Consider the following 23560-nt stretch of genomic DNA (forward strand, 5'->3'; position numbering starts at 1 on the left):
GCAGGAGACCGGTCTCTGTCCACAGCCCCTTGAGGACTCTGCTGGACCGGAGCACTCATCCCCAGGGACCTGGCCCTGCGTCTCAGCAGCTAAGTACCTGAGACGTTCATATGTTGGGGGTCCCTGTCCATTATTGTATGGGGAGAGTGTGTTTGCTGTATTTGTTTTGGCATTTCCGGCGGGACCTCTGGCTTTCGGCCGAGAACCGCGCCGATGGTGCCTGCGCGTCGGCCTCGCTGCTCAAATTTAGGCCCCGGCTTTGCCGGAGGCCTAGTTTCTGTTACCTGCCCTCGCATGTCACTCATGCAGAGGGACAGGCACGGCTCCTCCCGGCGGCCGTCCTGCACAGGGGAGGGACACTCCCCACTGCTTGTGCGTGACTCCGCCTCCCCTGCAGGTCTCTATGGCCCTCCAGATCCCGCTTTCCTACAGGGATGCCTCCGTCCCTCCCCCTCTCTTCGCTCCGGCGGCCATTTTCTTGGAGGGTTCACTCTGCGCTGGGCCATCCAGCACTCTGCATCCCTGCTGAGGTGCTGTGCATTGGGGGTGCGGGCTTCGGGATCTGGAGGGCACACAACACCGCTTCCAGTGGTCTGGTAAGCCACAGCCGGTCTCTGGTTTGGACCTCTGAATATACTCCCTGGGGTTCATTCTCTTTGTAGAAGCTGTTTTCCCCACTCCAGCAGCATGTCTCACACGAGGAGCAAGGCTCCAAAGCTTTATACTGCATGCACTGCATGTAAGCTCCTGCTGCCTGAACCGAGCACCTATCCACATTGTGATGTCTGCTCTAACTTGGAGGTGCCACAGCCTGAAGTCTCACCCCCAGTGGTCTCTCAGGCTGCTTCTGCACCTGTGGCTGAACCCCCGGCCTGGGTAGAGTCCTTCTCTAGGTCTATCTCCCAGTCATTTGCTGAGTCCATGGGACTTCTGTCCAGGACTTTGATGAATATGCATCAGCCCCCTTCACAGGGTGCCTCTAATGCTCTTGCTAAGGGTCCTTTAGGATCCCTATCCTCTGACCTCCGTCCACTGGAGCTCACAGAGGATTCATCATCAGGGCACAGACCCCGTCCTCCTAAGAGGCGCCGCAGGGTTTCCTCTCCCTCCTCATCCCGCGGCTCTGATTCAAGAGCTGACTCGCAGGATGAGGAGGATGCCTTTACAGGGGGTTCGGAGGCTAACTCCATGTACCCCATTGATCTTTCCGAGGGTGACTCAGAACTTAGTGACTTGATTGCTTCCATTAATTCTGTACTGGATCTCAATCCGCCAGTATCAGAGGAGCAACCCTCTCTGGCAGAAAAGCACCAGTTTACCTCGCCTAAGAGAGTAAAGAGTGTGTTCTTTAACCACTCCAGTTTTCAGACCGCTGTGACCAAACCCAGGGCCTGTCCTGACAAACGCTTCCCAAAGCGTGGTTCTGATGACCGTTTTCCCTTTCCACCTGAGGTGGTCAAGGAGTGGGCTCACTCCCCAAAGGTAGACCCTCCGGTGTCTAGGCTCTCAGCCCGGACCGTTGTGTCGGTGGCTGATGGCACTTCCCTTAGGGATGCCACTGACCGTCAGATTGACCTTCTGGCCAAATCCGTGTATGAAGCAGCGGGGGCCGCGTTTTCCCCAACTTTTGCAGCAGTGTGGGCCCTCAAAGCCATCTCTGCTTCTCTAGAGGAGATGCATTCCCTCACCAGGGAATCTATGCCCGAGATGGTTGCCTTAACTTCTCAAGCTTCAGCTTTTTCTTCTTATGCCATGTCTGCCATGCTAGAGGCTTCTCACCGCACTGCGGTGGCTTCGGCTAATTCCCTCGTTATCCGCAGGATCTTGTGGCTTCGAGAGTGGAAGGCAGATGCTTCTTCAAAGAAGTACCTTGCTGGGCTCCCTTTTGCTGGTTCCCGGCTGTTCGGTGAACAGCTGGATGAAATTATTAAAGAAGCTACTGGCGGGAAGAGTACTTCCATGCCACAAACCAAGACCAGGAAACCTGCCCAGGGTAGGATTCAGTCGAGGTTTCACTCCTTTCGTTCCTCCAACTGGTCGTCCTCTAAGCCCTCCGCCTCGTCCACTAACTCAGCTAAGGACCAGAAATCCAACTGGCGCTCAAGAGCGCGTCCACAGAAGACCGCAGGAGGTCCTGCCACTAAGGCAGCCTCCTCGTGACTCTCTGCCCGCTCCAGCAACGTCCTTAGTCGGTGGCAGGCTCTCCCACTTTGGCGACGCTTGGTTTCAACAAGTCTCCGATCAGTGGGTGAGAGATATCATCTCTCACGGCTACAGGATAGAATTCTCTTCCAGCCCGCCAAACAGATTTTTTCTCTCAATTCCCCCCTGCTCCAAGGCCGCCGCCTTCTCACAGGCCGTGGCAGCCTTGCAGGCCAACGGAGTAATTGTCCCAGTTCCCGCTCAGGAACGGTTCAGAGGTTTTTACTCAAACCTCTTCCTAGTTCCCAAAAAGGACGATACCTTCCGGCCCATCCTGGATCTCAAGCTTCTCAACAAGCATGTTCGGGTGCGGCACTTTCGCATGGAGTCTCTGCGATCAGTCATTGCCTCAATGACCCAAGGGGATTTCCTGGCGTCCATCGACATCAGAGATGCCTATCTACATGTGCCAATTGCAGTTTCACACCAGCGTTGGCTACGCTTTGCAATAGGAGAAGATCATTTCCAATTCGTGGCTCTCCCCTTCGGGTTAGCCACGGCCCCTCGGGTATTCACCAAGGTCATGGCAGCAGTGATTGCGGTTCTGCACCTCCAGGGGTTGGCAGTGCTCCCTTACCTGGACGACCTTCTAGTCAAGGCTCCATCCAGCGCAGACTGTCAGCGGAGTGTCTCGCTCACTCTCGCCACTCTAGCCCAATTCGGGTGGCTTGTCAATCTTCCCAAATCCACTCTGACTCCGACCCAGAGTCTCACGTACCTAGGGATGCAGTTCGAGACTTTGCCGGCACTTGTGAAGTTGCCCTTGAACAAACAGCTGTCACTCCAGTTGGCGGTGCGCTCTCTCCTGAGGCCCCGCCATTATACCCTCAGGCGTTTGATGCAGGTGCTGGGTCAAATGGTGGCGTCCATGGAGGCTGTTCCCTTTGCCCAGTTCCATCTGCGCCCCCTGCAGCTGGACATTCTCCGCTGTTGGGACAAGCGGCCTTCCTCCTTACACAAGTTAGTGGCTCTGTCGCCACGGACCAAGAGCTCTCTTCAGTGGTGGCTTCGGCCCTTCTCCCTGTCCCAAGGGCGCTCCTTCCTGGCCCCGTCCTGGGTGATTCTCACCACGGATGCCAGTCTATCCGTCTGGGGAGCGGTATGTCTCCACCACAGAGCACAGGGCACTTGGACTCCGTCCGAGTCAGCCCTTTCAATCAATGTGCTGGAAACCAGAGCCGTGCTTCTAGCTCTCCTAGCATTTCACCACCTGCTGGCGGGCAGGCACATTCGAGTCCAGTCAGACAACGCGACAGCGGTTGCCTACATCAACCATCAAGGCGGGACACGCAGCCGCCTGGCAATGATGGAGGTACAACGCATTCTTCAATGGGCGGAGGACCATATCCGCAGTCCACATCCCAGGCGTGGACAACTGAGAGGCAGATTATCTCAGCCGTCAAAGCGTGGACGGTGGCGAGTGGTCCCTGCACCCGGCAGTATTTCAGTCGATCTGCCGCAAATGGGGCACTCCGGACGTGGACCTAATGGCATCCCGTCACAACAACAAAGTTCCTGTTTACGTGGCTCGCTCCCACGATCCTCAGGCCTTCGCCGCGGACGCTCTGGTTCAGGACTGGTCCCAGTTTCGTCTGTCCTACTTGTTTCCCCCTCTAGCTCTCTTGCCCAGAGTCCTGCGCAAGATCAGAATGGAGGGTCGTCGAGTCATCCTCATTGCACCGGACTGGCCCAGGCGAGCTTGGTATCCGGACCTGCTCCAACTGTCCGTAGAGATGCCGTGGCATCTCCCGGACCGTCCAGACCTACTCTCGCAAGGTCCGTTTTTCCGCCCGAATTCTGCGGCCCTCAAATTGACGGCGTGGCTCTTGAGTCATGGATTTTGACGGCTTCTGGTATTCCCCATGAAGTCATTTCCACTATGACTCGGGCCCGCAAGTCTTCCTCCCCTAAGATCTATCACAGGACTTGGAAAATTTTCCTGTCCTGGTGTCGCTCTACCAGCCATCTTCCTTGGCCATTCTCCTTGCCGACCCTTCTGTCTTTTCTACAGTCCGGTCTGCAGCTAGGACTGTCCCTCAACTCTCTCAAGGGACAAGTTTCGGCTCTGTCAGTTCTGTTCCAGCGGCGTCTCGCTCGGCTGGCTCAGGTCCGCACCTTCATGCAGGGCGCGTCTCACATCATTCCGCCTTACCGGCGGCCCTTGGACCCCTGGGACCTTAACTTGGTTTTCACGGTCTTGCAGAAACCCGCCTTTGAGCCTCTTAGGGAGGTTTCTTTGTATCGTCTTTCACAGAAAGTGGCCTTTCTGGTTGCCATAACTTCTCTCAGGAGAGTCTCTGATTTGGCTGCGCTCTCCTCGGAGTCACCTTTTTTAGTGTTTCATCAAGACAAGGTGGTTCTCCGTCCGACTCCGGACTTTCTTCCTAAGGTGGTCTCTCCCTTCCATCTTAACCAGGACATTACCTTACCTTCCTTCTGTCCGGCCCCTGTTCATCGCTTTGAAAAAGCTCTACATACCCTAGATCTGGTGCGTGCTCTCCGGATCTATGTGTCTCGCACCGCTGCGTTTAGGCGGTGCACCTCTCTTTTTGTGCTAAGCACAGGTCGGCGCAAGGGCCTCCCTGCTTCTAAGCCGACCTTAGCCCGTTTGATTAGGTCGACCATTTCGGACGCCTACCAGAGTACGCAGGCGCCTCCCCCGCCGGGGATCAAAACACACTCGACCAGAGCTGTCGGTGCCTCTTGGGCTTTTAGGCACCAGGCTACGGCTCAACAAGTCTGTCAGGCTGCCACTTGGGCTAGCCTGCATACCTTTTCGAAGCACTACCAAGTGCATGCTCATGCTTCGGCAGATGCGAGCTTGGGCAGACGCATCCTTCAGGCAGCTGTCGCTCATTTGTGAAGTTAGGTTCTGCCTACTTCTTAGTTTTTCTGTTTATTTCCCACCCAGGGACTGCATTGGAACGTCCCAAGGTCTGGGTCTCCCAAAGGAACGATAAAGAAAAAGAGAATTTTGTTTACTTACCGTAAATTCTTTTTCTTATAGTTCCGTCTTGGGAGACCCAGCACTGTCCCTGTTGCCTGTTGGCAATTTCCTTGTTTCGCGTGTTTTCACTGGCTGTTGTCGTGGACAGAGTCTCCGGTTGTTCCGGCTCTTGCTCTGTTCTACTTGTGGGTGGCTATTCCCCTTCAGCTTTTGCACTAAACTGGCTGTGACTGGCTCACCAGGGGGGTGTATAAGCTCAGAGGGAGGAGCTACACTTTTAGGTGTAATACTTTGTGTGTCCTCCGGAGGCAGAAGCTAAACACCCATGGTCTGGGTCTCCCAAGACGGAACTATAAGAAAAAGAATTTACGGTAAGTAAACAAAATTCTCTTTTTTTCTGAAACGCCACAAAGTCTAACATAACTGGATGAGTGAATTGTGCAGCATGTATCAGATGTTGAGTTTTCTTTAAAGGTGATCCAAAATGTTCTGTACCCCCAAAATGATCCCAATTAAAAATCGTCTTAACCCATAAACAACAAAAAAGTGAAAAAATGGGGGGTTTCAACGTTAAACATTTTAGTGGTAAAAATTAACTTTTTTTTTTTTTCTTCATGGCCCAATGTTATAAAATTCTGGGAATGACCTATGGGTTCCAATGTCTGAGCCCTGTCTTGTGGCCAGTTAACAATCATACATGGGGTAGCAATGTACTCACGAGAAATTTCACAACAAATTGTGGCATCCATTGTCTCACATGATCCTTGTGAAAATGAACAAAATTGGGCTAAAGCAGCATTTTAGTAAAAATAAATAAAAAAAAAGTTTCATTCAACTTTGCATTAATTCCTGGGAAGCACCTAAATGGTTAAAGTTCCGGAATGCGATTTTGGATACTTTGAACATTCCTGTTGTAAAAATAGGCTCTTTGCTGTGTGGTTTTCTGACATATACTCTATTGAAATTGAATTTAGTAGTCAGGGGTCCCTAAAAAATGTTTTGTAAATTTTGTTGAAAAAATTAAAAAAAACATGTAACTCTTCTAACATCCTAACAAAAAAAAAAAGATATTTGAAGAATGATGCCGACATAGAGTAAACATGCGGTAATGATATTTATTAACTAGCTTTGTAGGGTACAACTATTTGTTTTAAGTGCAGAAAAGTTAAAAAATGTAAATTTTTGGCAAATTTATGTATTTTCACAAATAACCTCAAATCGTATCAACATAAATTCACCACAAACATGAAGTAAAATGTGTCCAGATAAAACTGTCTTTTACAGTCACTGGGCTATGGAGAAGCATTCCAGAGTTATTACCACTTAAATTGACATGTCAGATTTGAGAAATTTGGCCTGGTCAATAAAGTGATAATCAGCAATTCAGCCAGAAGGGTTGTACCAAGTTACTAAAATATTCCCTATCAAATGGACATGGGACAACTTCATCATTACAGCAGCGACCCCCAGCAATCAAGAAATCAGGTCTTTGGAGATCCCCTGCTTTAATATAGTAGAGGTCAAGCATATACACCTCTGCTCCATTCATTCTCTAAGGGACTAGATCAACGAAAAAAATGTCCCAGAAAACACAAAAACACCAATAACAGTAAATATTACATCTTTATTGATCGCAACAGATTCCATTTTAAAAAAAAAATCACATCAGACACCATTAAAACCATAAAAATATATGACAAGGGAACAGGTCACACTTATAACCCTAATTAAATATATGTATACACATTAAGGCAATAGGGAAGTAAGGAGTTAATTCAATGATATATATTTTAATCTTCTCAGCTCAGTGCCAAAAATACCGCAACCCATCAAAAAAATATATACTCCTTGCATTACCCAATGATTGTGGCTGCATTAACAAAAAAGCATTGGCTGTGCAGGGAGATCCCTAACAATTACCTGCTGTCATGTTTAGATCCAGAGTGTGATGCTGTTCCCCCGTCGCGCAATCCAACTTGCATTTCACTAACGCTTCCTTCCCTTGACTCCCTGAGGAAGCGTTAGTGAAACGCGCGTTGGAGTGCATGACTGGGGAAGAGCATCACACTCTAGCGCTAAACATGACAGCATGTTAGCTCCAGACAGACAAGGCTCCTCAGACCTCATTTTTTGGATTGGCGAGGGTTCCAGCAATCATTAAGCTATTCTTTTATCAACAGGATGTGGGGTAACTTGTGATAACTCCATTTTAAAGGGAATATAGCAGTAAAATTTTCACTAAGAAATTAGAGTTAGTGCTGAGTAGAGTGGGATGAAACCTCTCCAGTGATCCCTATATAATTGCCCTGCAGTGCTGCATTACACCGAAATTAGTCTGATACATATGCAAATTAGGTTCTGAAGTGCAGTGGTTGGCATAGCAGGGCACGTCTGTCCTAGACCCCTCTTACATTTCTGCAAGACATCACCTTCATCTCAATCAAGAAGCAAAGGTGGGGAGAATTGTGGTGGAGCTTTAACCGCGAGGGCCGACCTGCACCGCTAATCTGCCGATGAATAAAAGATGAATTTCAATTCAATGCAGCACTGGAGGGCGATAAAAGAGGTAATATTGAAGATGTTTCACCTCCTTATCCTGCGCTTTCTATAGTTCCTTAGTGTAAATCTTACTGACCTATTCCCTAAGTCACCCTGCCCCCCCCACCACCACCCCCCAAAAAACACGACAAAAACAACTTGCATAGAGTGGTGCTGAAAAAAAAAATATTGCTGTGTGTTTTGCAATGCATAAAAACAAAGAATGTTGTGTATTGCAAAAATAAAGGTTTATTGTTTAAAAGTCACAATTGCACATATATATTATCATGGAAATCGAGGTGACCCGCTGAATAAAGATGTCTTGTCATCTGCAGAGTAAGAGAACTTGGAATTGAGGGTGCTCCTTGCATAAGGCCTCAGAGAAATCACCATCCATTCCTTCCTCTGGTGTGGGCTGATGGGGGGGCAATCCCAGTAGAGAATCCATAGGATAGGTGTTATATGCAGATGTCCATATATGGCTGGGGCCATTATGGATAGGCAGGAGCACCCCTTAAAAGCCCACATTACGTTGTGTCCTAAGGGGTAAAAGTACTTGTTCACAGCATGATGGGAACATGTACGTCTGAGGAATATAGGCCGTATCTAGCTGCTCTACGGCGATGCATAATTAATGGTGAAAGCATCGTTCTTATGATGGGTATTTCATATTTAATCCTACCTTATGGATGTAAATGTAAGTCCACTTATTGTAGGGGGCAATGACTAATTGATGAGTCCGGAGGCCACGTTTGCTGAGCAGCTTTATGGAGGTTAAGTGTGCCGTGTATTAGTGTTAATGCTTTATGGGTTTTTATCGCTTCCTATATAACTTTGACTTTGGGAATATTCCATAATTGTCGTCTAATCAGAAATGTTTGTGTTGCAGTGAAGTTTTCTGGTGCGCTAGTTATTTATTTTTTTTATTTTCCTTATGTCTGGTCTACAGTTGAGATAATAAGTTAACAATAGTCTTTTTGGTGTGTTTTTTTGTTTTGTTTTTTACAAAAGGGCCATGATCAGACTTCCACCCTGTCTGTAGAGATGACACTACCCAACCACCATCCTTTTCATCGTGACCTTCTGCGATATGCCAAGTTGATGGAGTGGCTGAAAACCACCGAGTACCCCAGATACGAGGGACTTACCAAGGTCTGTACGGTTTGCTTTCTTTGTCTCCAAAATGTTGTGCGTATGAAGCCTATAATGATGTAGAAAGGCCAAACCCTTAGTGACCGGACCTGGAAGTGCATTAAAGAGGACTTTTCACCAGTATGGTCACATCATGGATTATTTTCTCGCCTCTATAGTGGAGATATTAGATTGTAGTTTTTAGATTTTGGTTTATGCTAAGACCAAGGCGGCGTTACCCGAGATTTGTCTCTAAACTTGTATTTTGCTTTTTTAGAACTACATAGATTATATTGTCCGCTTATATGACCGAGAGATCAGAGACTTTTTCGAGGTGGCTAAAAACAAGATGACTGGTGTCGCCAAAGAAGGAAAGAAATTTGGTAAGCTGCTGGACAAATTACTCTAACTCTGACCAGTTTATAAGGTTGGACCACATTCTCTTAGAAAGGCCCAAAATCAGACTTCTTAATTATTACCAGTATAAACTATAGGAGCACTAGAAACCTCAGAATGGTTTTGGTGGTTCCTTATAGACAATGTTTTGGCGCCCACTGCTACTTCAAGGTCTGGAATGGGGACTTGAAGCTGCTTGTTCCTGGTAACCATAAACTCCAAGAGATTTTACTTCTACCTGTATGCCTTTTATGGCCTTATTAACAGGTAAAACAAGTTCTCATAAAAGAGATTACAATGGGACAATCTGATTTAGGCTATGTTCACACAGTGCGTTTTTCGCGGCGTTTTTGCGCGTTTTTCGGGTGTGTTTTTGGCCTCAAAACTGCATGACTTAGCTTCTTCAGCAAAGTCTATGAGTTTTCGTTTTTGCTGTTCGCACACAACTTTTTTTTTTAAGCTGCGTTTTTGAGCTTAAAAAAAAAATGGACATGTCAATTCTTTCCTGCGTTTTTCTGCATTTTCCCCCCATACAATGCATTGGAAAAACGCAGAAAAACGCAGAGATCCAAAACGCAGCCAAAACCGCACCAAATCGCGGTAAAAAGGCGTGCGTTTCTTGCCACGATTTTTCTTTAGCGGGTGCGTTTTTGTGCGTTTTTAGCGGCCAAAAACGCAGTGTCAACAAAACGCAGCGTGTGCACATAGCCTTAAAGGGAACCTATCAACAGATTTGGGCATTAAACTAAAACTAGCACCTTTAAGCAGTGCCTGTGCTGTATTCCATGAAGGTGCACATTATGCCTTGACCCCCCTGTAGCCCCCAAAAATACCTTTATAAAATCTCCTGCCTAGTATGTAAATTGTCTGGTCCTTCTCGATGGGTGTCCTAATCTGTACCTCCTTTCGCCGCGTCCTGAGCTGATTGATGTAGATGACGCCTCGGACACCATCCATGTCGGCGGGCAAAATCTCCATATTCCTGACTCGTGCAGCTGAAAACATAGGTGTGCCTGCGTGAACCGGCAAGTTCTCTGTGCAGGCGCGAGATTCTGCCTGACGATGTGCATGAAGCAGGTGATGTAATCCACATCGTCAGCTGGGTGAGATGGGAACATGTTTGCTCGGGCGAGAGATTTTGCCCGCCTACGTGGATAGCGTCCGATGGCGTCAGCCATGTCAATTAGATAAAGAGGACGACGAAAAGAGGGACGGGAGGAACAGAATAGGACGCCTATCGGACCAGACAGGAGATTTTTTTAAAGGATTTTTGGGGGCTACATGGGGGTAACATGCACCTTTATAGAATATAGCACAGGCGCTGCTTAAGGTGCTAGTTATAGATTAGAAGGCCAAAATCTGGTGACTGGTTCCCTTTAAGACAGGTGGGGTATCTGATCACAGGACTGACCCGGTGTGGACTTTCCATAGAGAAGTCTACAGTGGCAAAACAAATCTGCAATATAAATGGAGAGATCAGATTTTCCCGGCAGAGCGTGGTACTGTGATACGCAGTGGATTGTCTGTTCACAAATCCAAAACTCTCTGCCATCCATCCCATGTTGACGCCCCACGACAATGAAGGTTCTCTGTGCTGTACTTGCTTTGCCCTGGTGGATGCCATCCGGCTTGTGTGCAGCTCTTCCTTATAATTTCAAACTATCATTTTAGGATATGATAGCTTTCTGTATGCCTGCTATACGATGCCTTGCTTGCTGATCTGTGGAGCTCGGAGGGTCACATGTAGAGGTTGATAAATTGGCTGTGCGTTACATGACCCGAGTTTTCTTCACACCACACATTTTTCTCCTTTTAATACAGATTGTGTTGGTCCCACAAGAATAATCACTAAACACGGTAAAAGAGAAAGTCCATAAATGAATGTGCACTAAGCATAATGGATACCCCTATGTTCACCTGCAGGCAGAGTCCCGTGTCTTAGTCATAATGTTGTCCTGTTTCTTACCCAACTAGCTCCTCACCACATTTTATCTAGAACGGTTTGAAATGAAAGTAATGGGGTATTAGAAGCTGCTGCCTCTCATATAAGTCTAGAGTGAAGAAATATAAGGCAACGACTGCTACAAAAGAGAGGGGGGGGGCGACAGGATCAACCTCTGCTGCCAAATAAATTTGCATTGGTTCTTTAAACAGGCATTTAAAGATATCTCCAACCACATCGTTGTCTTCTGATGTTCTTCCCATGCCTGAGATCTAGTCACCGTCATCACATCCCACATGGCTGACCGGGTGCCTCTAATATACAGTGTGCCATCGTGTGTCTAACACCAGTTATCCGTTGAATTGTCCATGTAACTGTTTACAGCCTAAGTTAACCGTATCTGCTTAATCTAGTCTTCTGCACGTCTCTTTCCAGCTAGTGCCTAACTTGCCTCTTGTGCATGGTCTCCGCTAAATGCCTGTTTTTCTAATGCATCTTTGTCTTTGGTGCTTGCAACTTAATCCAAACCAGCTACGCTGCCTCGAAAAGAGACCGCCGTGAAACAGGAGACAGAAAGTGAGTATAACATGGCTGCCTTTTTATTGGCAAATGCGTATTGAAATCATTTTAGTCAATGGCTTGATAAATGGCAACACCTTTTAGATGTATCGTCATCCTAATTCTAAGGTTTTGGCTAATTGCATGGGATTCATTAAATGCCTCTCGCCTTAGTACACGTACAGTTATAATGTCCACGAGTAGTTATCCTTCTTTACCGTTATTCAGACACTTCTTGTGCCATATGGTAGTTAGTACAACAGGGAAACACGTTCCCTATTTCTAATTCACTTCGCCGTCTTTTAACACTAGAAGTCCCAGAGAGGGGTCATTTAACATTTCTACCTTTGGAACCCAGAGACGGGTCGAATGACCTGAAGGATTTTAGCTAACATCCTATAATCACCGTCTTTCTTTTTCGCTCCTAATTGGGAGACCCAGACAGTGGGTGTATAGCTACTGCCCTCTGGAGGCCGCACAAAGAACTACACTTAAAAGTGTAAGGCCCCTCCCCTTCTGGCTATACACCCTCCCGCAGGAGTACAGATTCCTCAGTTTTAGCTTTGTGCGCAAGGAGGTCAGACACGCACGTCCCCCGGCGCACTACAACACCCAGCATGCTGCGGTGTGAGCGCCAAATGCACGGGGACACAGAGTACCTTGAGGAAGCAGGGCCATGTCCCTGATGTACTCCGCTCCATCCAGCATCTTCTCCAGGGGCTGTAGATGGAGCACGGTCTCAGTGCCTGGAGACCAGTAAATCCCACTTCACCCAGAGCCCTGTAAAAAGGGATGGGGAAGGAATCAGCATGTGGGCTCCTGCCGCCGTACCCGCAATGGGTACCTCAACCTTACAAACACCTCCGACATACAGTGGGGTGAGAAGGGAGCATGCTGGGAGCCCTGTATGGGCCCTCTTTTCTTCCATCCGACATAGTCAGCAGCTGCTGCTGACTAAAAACAATGGAGCTATGCGTGCGTGTCTGACCTCCTTGCGCACAAAGCTAAAACTGAGGAATCTGGAGGTTCCAAAATGGCCGCTGTCAGGGGCAGACGTGGATGAGGGAGCTCCTGATCTATCCATGAGCATCCTGCTCCCTGGCGGGCATTAAACACATCTGGCTATCTCATCCAAGCCCCCAGAGTGCCACAAGAAAGAAGGGACCCTCATTTGCCGGCGGCACCCATAGGAGCGTATCCTAGAGCCCAGATACAGTTGCGGCCTGGCAGAGCATTGGCGGTGACAGGGCCGAAGAAACGCGGTCCCAGGAAAACGGAGGCTCCAGCCGGAGGAAAGACAGAGCTCCCCAGGGGGCTCAGAAGGTACAGGTGGTAGTCAGACGACCCCCCCCATTCCTTATCTTCCTGGCCCGGATTGATCCGCTGCTCCGGGGAGCCGCCGCCGCCATTTTGATTCCCCAGCCGCCCAGCTCTGAGGAAGGTGGACGGAGCCGAGACCGCGCGGGCAGCCAGGGCAAGCCGGAGGACCTGTGGAGGTGAAGAGACCCGGTACTCACCAGTGGGTCGGTCGGAGGGCCTGAGGCGCGGTTTTCTGAAGGGGCCGCGCGGAGCGCCTGGGACGCGGCGCGAGGTATCGCGACGGTGGGGAGTGGCACTCCGAGTGAAACCTGCGGCGAGGGCCTGGCGGTGAATGAGGCACCCTCCAGCACCCAGCTGCACGCCTGCCCCTCTCCTGCTCCGAGGCTCCAAATCCAGCCGGCGGTGACAGTCGGGCCCAGCTGCGGGCACCCAGCATCCAGGCGCCCTCCTCCATTGCTCCCCCCCTCCCCCCCCGTGTAGCTCAGCGGCACTCCGAGAGAAACCTGCAGCACCGGAGCGAAGGCCTGGCGGTGAGTGAGTTATCCTCCAGCACCCGGCTACACGCCTGCCCCTCTCCTGCTCCGAGGCTCCAAATCCAGCCAGTGGTGACAGTCGGGCCCAGCTGCGGGCACCCAGCATCCAGGCGCCCCCCTCCATTGCCCCCCCCCCCCCGTGTAACTCAGCGGTCGCCATCACTGCTGAGTGAGGAATCGCAGGGGGAATAGAGGCCAGTGCTGAGGGCAGATAGGGCCCCCATACACCGGGGCTATACCAAGTGAAAGGTAAACGGACTCGGTCCAGGGAGACCCCCCTTTTCAAGATACCCAGAGACATAGGGAGCCGTGAGGAGCTGCTCTGTGCCCCCTTTGCATCATAGGGTGCTCAGTCGACTCGGGTTTGGGGCCTAAACCACATAGGCCTACAATATATAAAAAAGCACAAACCATCTGACATCCTCCCCCCCCCCCTCCCCCCACAGGGGCATGTAAAGCGGTGCACCCCACACAACGCAGAGGGAGCGAAGTGACCGGACCCCCACTATACTGGATATAAGATAATACCATAAGAGCTGACTTCGACATGGTCAAATTTGGTAATAAAATGGCTAGTGCTCTGCCTAAAACAGCGGTGACCACAACCCAAGCAGATGTTGACAAGTTCCTCAAAAAACACCTCTTGCCAGCGGAGGCGGGGGCTGAGTGCCCTCAAAACTCATCTGCTAATACCACGCAAGAAATGGAGGAAGACGCCAGTGACGCGGAAGACATGGATTCTGGTAAGAGTCTCCCAATCTCCAGGTCCTTTATCAAACGGATTCTCAACAAAGCCTTGGAACCGGTAGTGAAGGAGCTCTCTCATATCAAACAGGATATTGGCCAGATAGGCCACAGAGTGGAACAACTGGAAGCTTCCCAGGCCACGATTACCACAACATCCAATGCCATCATCTCTTGTCTTCACCAACAAGAAGATAATATCAACCAAATACATACTATTCTGGAGGATCATGAAAATAGAGAGCGACGGAACAATCTCAGAATAAAAGGACTACCAGAAACGGTAGTAAATGAAGCCCTGACCCCAGCTCTATTAAGCATCTTCACCAACTTGATAGACACTGACCCTGCACCATTGATAGAGCTGGTCAGAGCCCATAGATCCTTGAGACCCCGTCCCAGGCAGGGGGAACCATCAAGAGATGTCATCTGCCGTTTCATGGACTACCGTATTAAGGAGCTCATCCTCAAAAAAGCAAGAGAAGCTGGCACCATAAAATATGAAGATTCCGAAATCAAGATTTTCCAAGACCTAGCTGCCACCACTCTGACCAAGAGGCGAATACTGAAACCCTTCACAGAGGAGCTACGCCAACGCCAATTCCCATACCGCTGGCTTTATCCATTCGGCATTGCAGTAACAGCGAAAGGGAAACATTATCAAGGCAAAACATCAGGCGAAATTAAGCACATCTGCGAAGATCTGGGGATTACTCTGGAAAAATATCCGGAATTAGAGATCCATAGTACAGCAACTGCGTTACGGCAACTTCCAGAGCCGCCACCCTGGCACAGCGTCAACCCGAAGGCCCAAAGGCCTAGACGCAATGCGGCACAGAAGCAACAGGCGAACTCAGAAAACAAGCCCCATGAGAAGGCCTAGGCTCAAGCTTATTATTGCCAATCATTGTTTATGCATGTTTAAAGCATGAAGTCTCTTTAGGGATTCCACACTTTCTGCTCCCTCTAGATATGTATTTACTCTTATCTAGGTGTTGAAAATGTTGTTATTGTTGACTTTAACATTTTGTTCTTTGTCTGATCTTTTCTTTATCCCCCATCTCTTCCGCTCCCCCCTCTCCCAGCAAGGTCGTTGGTCTGGTCCATTCATTCCACCGGAAATAGAGTCGTCCACCCGCTATCGTCACTATGCAGACACAACATAAGGTATTTAATGTGGCAAGTTTTAACGCTCATGGGTTGAATTCTCCTATACCAAGGGCACAAACCTTATCTAATTTTCACAAAAAGTGTACTGACATAATTTTTCTACAAGAAACACACTTTTGTAAAGGCAAAATTCCAAGCTTTGAAAAAGCACACTACAATACGTGGTTTCATGCTCCTTCTCCAAATAAACGAACTAAAGGGGTGTCGATAGCACTTGCCAAAGACATACCCTTTTTACCCCAAAGGGAAGTAATTGATCCGGAGGGCCGGTACATTTTTGTTAAAGGCCTATTAGCAGGGTCAATGGTAACTATGGGAAATATTTATGCTCCAAATATCAGACAGGTGAGATGGCTGCTTTCCACACTCAAAAAATTCAAGACATTTTCGGAGGGCATTCCAATACTTTGTGGAGACTTTAATGTAGCTCTAGAACCAACATTAGACTCAACAGCAAAGAAGAGCCACATATCACTTAGGGACCTCTCTCGAGTCAAAACTGCTCTCCTCTCTTTATCCCTGACCGATATCTGGCGACTACAACATCCAACAACCAAAGATTACACTTTCTTTTCTCACCCCCATAAATCATATCACAGGATAGATTACATTTTTTTACCCAGGTCTCTGTTACCTAATGTTATTGACACGACAATACAAGCCACGCCACACTCTGATCATAGCTATGTCACAGCAAATTTCACACTACAGAGGGCATATCTGATTCACCGCACATGGAGGTTAAATGAGTCAGTTCTCTCCTCAGAAGACAACAGAAAACGTATCTCCGATCGTCTCCGCAATTATTTTGCGGAGAATAAGACGCAAGACATTAAACCACCACTTCTGTGGGAGGCACACAAAGCGGTCATAAGGGGAGAACTGATTTCCATTTCCTCACACCTTAATAAACAAAGGAAACTATTTTTACAAAATCTATATGAAGAGATAAACACATTGGAAACCCAACACAAAAAATCTCTGTCCCAACAGACTCTAGTATTATTGACTGCCAAACGGGTGGCTTTGAGAGACATACTCAACAAACAATCGGCCAAGTTACACTTGAGCTGGAAAAACCGCATATTTGTACATGGGGACAAAGCCTCCAAACTCATGATGTCATTAATTAAAACAAGACAGGCCCGCACGTTCATACATACACTTAAAACACCACAGGGACACCGCACCCAAGATTACTCACAAATCTCAAATGAATTTTTTACAATTCTATAAGAGTCTGTATCAATCCCGGCCAGCAGAATCAACAGCAGAAACGGACAAGAGGAAAAGCGGCATACATAACTATCTAGCCAATTTAAACCTCCCAACACTCTCCAAAGCACAACAAGAATCCCTGACAAAACCTTTTTCTCGTGCTGAGGTTCTGTCCACCTTATCCAGATGCCCCATGGGAAGAGCACCAGGCCCGGATGGCCTACCAACCATATATTATAAAAAGTTCTTTGATATCTTGGGGGACCACCTCCGGGCAGCATGCAATGCTCTACTTCTGGGAGATCCTATTCCCAAACAAACTCTAGAAGCCCACATATCATTGATACATAAGGAAGGAAAAGACCCGGAAAGCTGTGGAAGTTATAGGCCCATCTCGCTTTTGAATGTGGATCTGAAAATCTACGCTAGCTTAATCGCCAATCGGGTTGCGGAAATTCTCCCTGACCTTATATCTCCGGAGCAATCTGGATTTATACGGGGAAGAGAAGGGAAGGACAATGCACTACGCTTACTCCATTTAATGCAATATGCTAGGACCCGGAGCTTGCCCCTTGTGCTATTGGGAACAGATGCTGAAAAGGCGTTTGATAGGGTGGACTGGACCTTCTTGCGGGGCACGTTGGAGGCATTTCAGTTTCCTCAGACTGTCATACATGCAATACTACAGATGTATACATCCCCCACAGCCAGAATTAAAATAAATAACACGCTGACTGACCCCTTCGACATTAAGAATGGAACTAGGCAGGGATGTCCCTTGTCCCCCCTACTTTTTGTCATGGTAATGGAGCCCTTAATACGCTCCATCCAACAAAACCGGGAAATTGAGGGGATTAACCTTCAGGGGATTCACCACAAGTCCGCCGCCTTTGCTGATGACTTGTTGGTAGTAATGTCCAGACCCGAAAGGGGCTTCCCTGCCTTCATGAACACCCTAGAAGAATATAGCCAATGGTCTAACTTTAAAATTAATCTCTCCAAATCTGAAGCATTGAGTCTAAACATCCCGAGTAATGTCATTAACCAACTCCAGAAGTCGTTCCCATTCAAATGGCCAAAAAGCCACATTACCTACCTCGGCATCAAAATAGGGAAAGCCCCCAAATCACTCTTTGACCTAAACTATAAGCCTCTCCTCCCCAAACTCACTACGCAAATAGCCTCTTGGAAAGCGCCCTTCATCTCTTGGATAGGTCGGAAAAACCTAATCAAAAGCATCGTACTTCCAAAATTCATATACCTTTTTCAAATGTTACCAATACCAGTCCCTAATTTTTTCCTCTCTCAATGTAATTCCTTAATTTCTAATTATATCTGGAACAAACACAAACCAAGAATTAATTTTCACACTCTAAGCCTCCCAAAGGACAAAGGAGGAATGGGACTCCCCAACATATCCACATATTATAAAGCTGCGGTCCTCTCTAGAGCAGTAGACTGGGTCAGGCGCCCTCCGAACAAGCTTTGGACGACAGTAGAGGAATACCTGGCCCCCGCCCCCTTGCGTGCTCTTTTGTTTAATCCCCCTTGTCAGGAACATAAAAGATCTTGTACCAACGACCTGACTAGAACACTTCTGGACAATTGGAGTCGTAACATAGAGCTCTTGGCCCCCCCTCTATCACCACTTACCCTAATCTCCGATATACTAGACTCCAGCCTGAATCTTGCCAACACCGCGAAGCCTCCATATTCAAGTAATGCAAAGATCCCAGCTGTAGATCTTCTAAAAGATGGTTCTTTGATCTCGAGGCAGGAGGTGGGTGAGATCCCCTTACTTTCTAAACTCACATTTCTCCATTATATGACAATAAAACGCACAATTCAACCATTACTATTGCAGTCCAGCCTCACTAGACCCTTAACCACATTTGAATCTTTTTGCTCGCAAACAAGGTCTCCCAAAAAAATCTTAGCACGCTTGTATAACACTCTACTTACAAAAGAATTGGTAGTAAAAAGAGCTTACATATTGAAGTGGGAAAAAGATCTGAACATCACATTTACTGACGCTCAAACGAGTCAAATTTATGGTGCCTCACATGGACCATCATGTTGCGTGAGGGTTCAAGAGAGCTCCTTCAAAGTAGTGACGAGATGGTATATAGTCCCGGACACGGCCGCGGCCTGGCAGTCTGCCTCCTCGGGTCTCTGCTGGAGATGTGAGGGGGATAGAGGTACATACATGCACATTTGGTGGACGTGCCCCCGCCTCCAGATATTCTGGAGGATGGCAATCCAGCTGATTTTTGACCTTACAAACAAACAGGAGGGCCCAGATCCCATGCATCTATTATTAAATTTTCCATTGTGGCCTAATGATAAGGCTAACTCGAAACTGGTATCTTTTGTGAGCTCAGCCTGTAAACTGCTGATTGCTCAATTGTGGCGAACGACTATGATACCCACCTTCTCGCAGCTGTTACAGAAAATTGACCAATTATACCACGCGGAGGAGCTCTCCGCCCTCTCACGACAACAATTGTTCTTCTTTGGGCAAGTCTGGAAGGCCTGGAAAGACTACAAATCCAAACCTTCCTTTCCGTTGGCGATTGCGCAGGAAATGACATAAAGAAACCTAGGTCGTCTCCTCCTCCCCATTAGGGGAATGAGTGAGCAGATAACCTAGTCCTGATTACTATAGACATATGATGGGTGGACCTAAGACCAACACCTTCTCCCTTCTCCACCCCCCCCCCTCATCTTATCTCCCATTCTCTAATCTCTTAGACCCTCTACCTCCTTCCCCAAAGTTGAGCTATAAGAGCCGGAAGGTTTTTTAGATTCCTCAACGATTTCCTCCCCTCCCCTCCCCCCCCCCCTACCTCTATTTCCTTGTTGTAGTTGTGTGTTCTCTTTTTTCTTTGTTTTTTCTCCTTTAAATAAGAAAAAGGATAAAACTGTTTTTTCTTTTTATACTGTTATGAGAGTATGACAAGCTAGGGCTCGCCCTCCACTTCTTGATTGATATAACGACTTTTAATTGATCTGAAATCCTATCCCACGAATGATATTGTATCTGGAAGGCGACTTAATGCAATTGAATGCAAATTAGATTAATGGTGATGCTAGAAATGCCTATGTTTTTTGTTATGTGCATATACTCTGATAATTTTGATTCAATAAACAAAACATTAAAACAAACAAATAAAACTGAGGAATCTGTACTCCTGCGGGAGGGTGTATAGCCAGAAGGGGAGGGGCCTTACACTTTTAAGTGTAGTTCTTTGTGCGGCCTCCAGAGGGCAGTAGCTATACACCCACTGTCTGGGTCTCCCAATTGGAGCTAGAAGAAAAGGAATTTACGGTAAGTAAACAAAATTCCCTTCTTTGTTCTGTAATTAAGGCCATTATTGTCGCACCACAGGAGGTTGTTGTTTTCCATTGAGTTTAGCCATTTAGTTTCTAGTTAGTTTCATTCAGTTTGGACTAAGGATCATTTGACCCTCTTTCGGGACTTCAGGGGGGAGCTCGAAATTTATGGGACTTCTAGTGTTAATTTGAAACCCTAAATATAAAGGGGTTATCCCATAAACAGTATTTATGACCTTTTCCTATGACCAAATGATAAATGTAGGATCACTGGTGGTCAGGCTGCTGAAACACCCACCCTTCCCGAGAACAGGAGATACAAATCGTGCAGTAGTAGTGAGCATGTGCGACCTATAGACCACAGAAGGAGTAGTGGTCACACATGCGCCCTGCTACTCTTTCTATAGTTGGGATTTGGAACCCTGTTTCTTGTGATTTTTCCCTATCTGAGCAGCCAGACCTCCACTGATCATACATTTATCCTGTGTACCCTTACTATAGTTGACGTGAGAAATGTTTATGGGACAATCCCTTTAAGTGGATACCAGAAGAAGTCAATGGAAATATACAACATAACTGGTATAAAACACTGCCAATCTAGAGACTTTAAAAGGTTTGGAAACATTTGCTCCTACACTGATATTTTGTCATAATTGACAGATCTGGTAATCTGGTAATTGACAGATCTGAGTAATCGTCGTCTTAATTTTTGTCATGAATTAATACAACACATGAAATAAGATACGTTACATTTCTTACTAGAGAAAATAGCTATGATTTCTGCCAGTACTAATCATTCATTCTCAATTCTCAGGGTCAACCTATAGTCAGAAAATACAGATTTTCCTATTATGGATTAGGAGATGGCAGCTGGTGCTTGTGAGATTCTATGTAGATAGGAGGAGCTAAAGGCAGAGCTTCTCCATCGCCTCTTCCATTTACATGGGAGATGACACCTGGTGCTTTTAAAGGGAATCTGTGAACAGGATTGTGCTACCTCATCTGAGAGCAGCATGATGTAGGCAAAGAGATCCTGAATCCAACAATGTTTAACTTGGGTTACTGGGTGGAGCTGTTCTGACACAATCAAAGGTTTTAGATTTAGGCATGTAGCAGAGCTGAGAATGTCCCCGCCTGCACCAGGCTCTCAATAGAGATTGTACATTCACAGTGAGGTATCAATCACAGCAGGGGGTGGGCCGGACTGCCCTGAACATGACTTTGCAGTCCAGTAATGATGATCACTAGGTGATAAATCCTTAAGTAAACAGCAGCACACAGCCTAATAAGAGAGGCAGAGTTGATTTGTTTTTTAAACCCCTGCAGCATGCTGTTCTCAGCTTACATAGCAAAAACCCACTGACTGATTCCCTTTAAGATTCTATTTCAATCATTAAAAAAATCTGTATTCACTGAAAACACATCTTATCTGTGAATGGAGAATTTGGAGACTGAGTGATCAGTCCAGGAGGAGAAAGAAGCAAATTTCTCTGATAAGATATATCAGAAAGTTGCTTATTTTCATGTGTACTATTGATTTATGGAGTGATATTTAATACAAATGGTTACACTGACCTCTTTTGTGAAGTGATGTGATAATGCTCATCATTTGCAATATATTCTTCGAAGACTTGTTCCAGTTTGGAGCTGAATCATGAATGAAAGCATCAGATTCTGTGTCTTCATCACGTTGACTTTAAACATTTTGTGGCACAACGTGGTATGGCCACATCTCTGTAGACACTCTGTCTGGTCTCCCCCGCAGGGCAGGATCTCGCCATTCTCCTCCTATAATATCTCTTCCTTCTCTCTGGGTTTCAGGTCTTCATGGCAGCTCCGGGAAGCTGACGGGATCCACCTCCAGTCTGAATAAACTAACGGTCCAGAGTTCAGGAAGCCGCAGGTCTCAGTCCTCGTCATTGCTGGATATGGGCAACATGTCTGCCTCTGACTTGGATGTAGCTGACCGCACCAAATTTGATAAGGTATCGGCTGTGATCTTGGATATCAGTTGCCTTTTATAGAGTATATTCCTATGTGGCAGACTAAAAATAATTTATGTTTACCTGAATAGGACAGTCACAGAAAAGGTTGCAATTAATCTCTCACCTGAGAGTTCCTCCCTATATTTTTACAGAGAATATCTTAGAAGTGGGGTATTTTTGGCAGGATTTTACCTCCGTATTTGTAATCCAAAATCAAGAATGGATTAAAAAAAAAATGCAGAAGCGGTGCCCATGATTTTATTATATTGTTTTTTTTTTATTATAAGACGCACCAGACTATAAGACGCACCCAAATTTTAGAGGAAAATAGGAATAAAAAGAGTTTTTGTTAGAATGGAGGTCCGTCTTGTAGTGTTAGGCCCTGTGCCCACGCTGCGGAATTTGCCGCTTTTTTTCGCGTAATTGCCGCGAATTTCTCAAATATCCGCAGTACAGTGTGTCCCCAGCCTTTTGTATGGCATTTTGGAAGTGCTGTGCCCATGCTGCATTTTTTTCCACAGCGAAAATAGTGCGGATTTCCCTGCGGAAAAATCGGCAGCATGTCAATTATTCCTGCGGATTTTTCCGCGCGATCTCTATACTTATCTGCCTCGATTGATGACGCTGGAGTCACCTCCTCTGGTGCAGGATGCGTGGTGGAGCCAGGAGCAGGAAGCAGGAGGTGGGTGAGATATATCCACAGGAGACTTTCCCCGTGGGCACATAGCCTTACGGTCCGTCTTATAAGCCGAGTGTAGCTTGTTGGGGGGGTGGGGTGTGGGGGGGTGGAGCAGGAGCACAGGAAGCCGGCAGTGGCATGTGTGGTGCGATGCTGCAGGCACTGGGCAGTGTTGTGGTGGCACGAGGCATGCGCCATTATTCTCCTGGCGGTGGGCGCAAAGGACTTCAGGAAAATGCCACTGGATGCAGCAGATTGAGATTTCAATCTGCGCATGCGCCACCTCCAGCACCATTTTCCTTAAGTCCTTTGTGCCCACCCCTGGGAGATCAATGGCAGCTACCTCTCGCCCCCGTGTCTCCCCCTCCTCCCAGCTCAGGCCCTGCGATATCGCACCACTCATGCCGCCGCCACCGACTTCCTCTGACCCCGCTCCACCACGTCCCCCCCATGTAAGCTACATTCGGCTTATAAGACGAACCCACATTTCACCCCCAATTTTGTAGGGATAAAAAGTGCCTCTTTTAAGTTGAAAAATAGTATACTTTCTCCCTGATTGTTCCTCTGCTGATTTTGGCTTATAAATACTGAGGTAAAATACTGGCCCAATACTGAATGAGTGACCATCACTTAACTGTTAATCTATTGTCCATAGGTACCCACCTGATGTCACTGTACATAACTGCGCTATTCTGTGTGGCCGCAAGACAAAAACCTTAATTTATAGCACAGAACGTGTAGCCGAATTGGCCTAATTCTGGTGTATGAGGGTCTGTGGATGTTTCCCAGCGTATATGATTAATATACAGTGTGATAATACTCTACCTTCTCACACAAAATGCTCAATATTTCAGAATCTAATTC

The 23560-nt window shown here is 47.2% G+C and overlaps 1 protein-coding gene across 7 annotated transcripts in view; it reads left to right on the forward strand.

Annotated features, from left to right (window-relative positions):
* Window positions 1-23560, forward strand: part of EXOC1 (exocyst complex component 1) — a 162415-nt gene that overhangs the window by 77035 nt on the left and 61820 nt on the right. For 4 of the 7 annotated variants that reach the window (XM_075347053.1, XM_075347057.1, XM_075347054.1 and 1 more), the window contains 4 exons: window positions 8699-8839; window positions 9096-9201; window positions 11688-11732; window positions 21854-22017. In XM_075347053.1, the coding sequence (XP_075203168.1) occupies window positions 8699-8839; window positions 9096-9201; window positions 11688-11732; window positions 21854-22017 (456 nt within the window). The remainder of the gene's footprint in view (window positions 1-8698; window positions 8840-9095; window positions 9202-11687; window positions 11733-21853; window positions 22018-23560) is intronic. The other 3 variants (XM_075347056.1, XM_075347059.1, XM_075347060.1) reach the window with 1 other exon arrangement.

The sequence above is a fragment of the Anomaloglossus baeobatrachus genome, chromosome 1 (assembly GCF_048569485.1).
Source record: "Anomaloglossus baeobatrachus isolate aAnoBae1 chromosome 1, aAnoBae1.hap1, whole genome shotgun sequence".
In the NCBI taxonomy this organism is placed as follows: Eukaryota; Metazoa; Chordata; class Amphibia; order Anura; family Aromobatidae; genus Anomaloglossus; species Anomaloglossus baeobatrachus.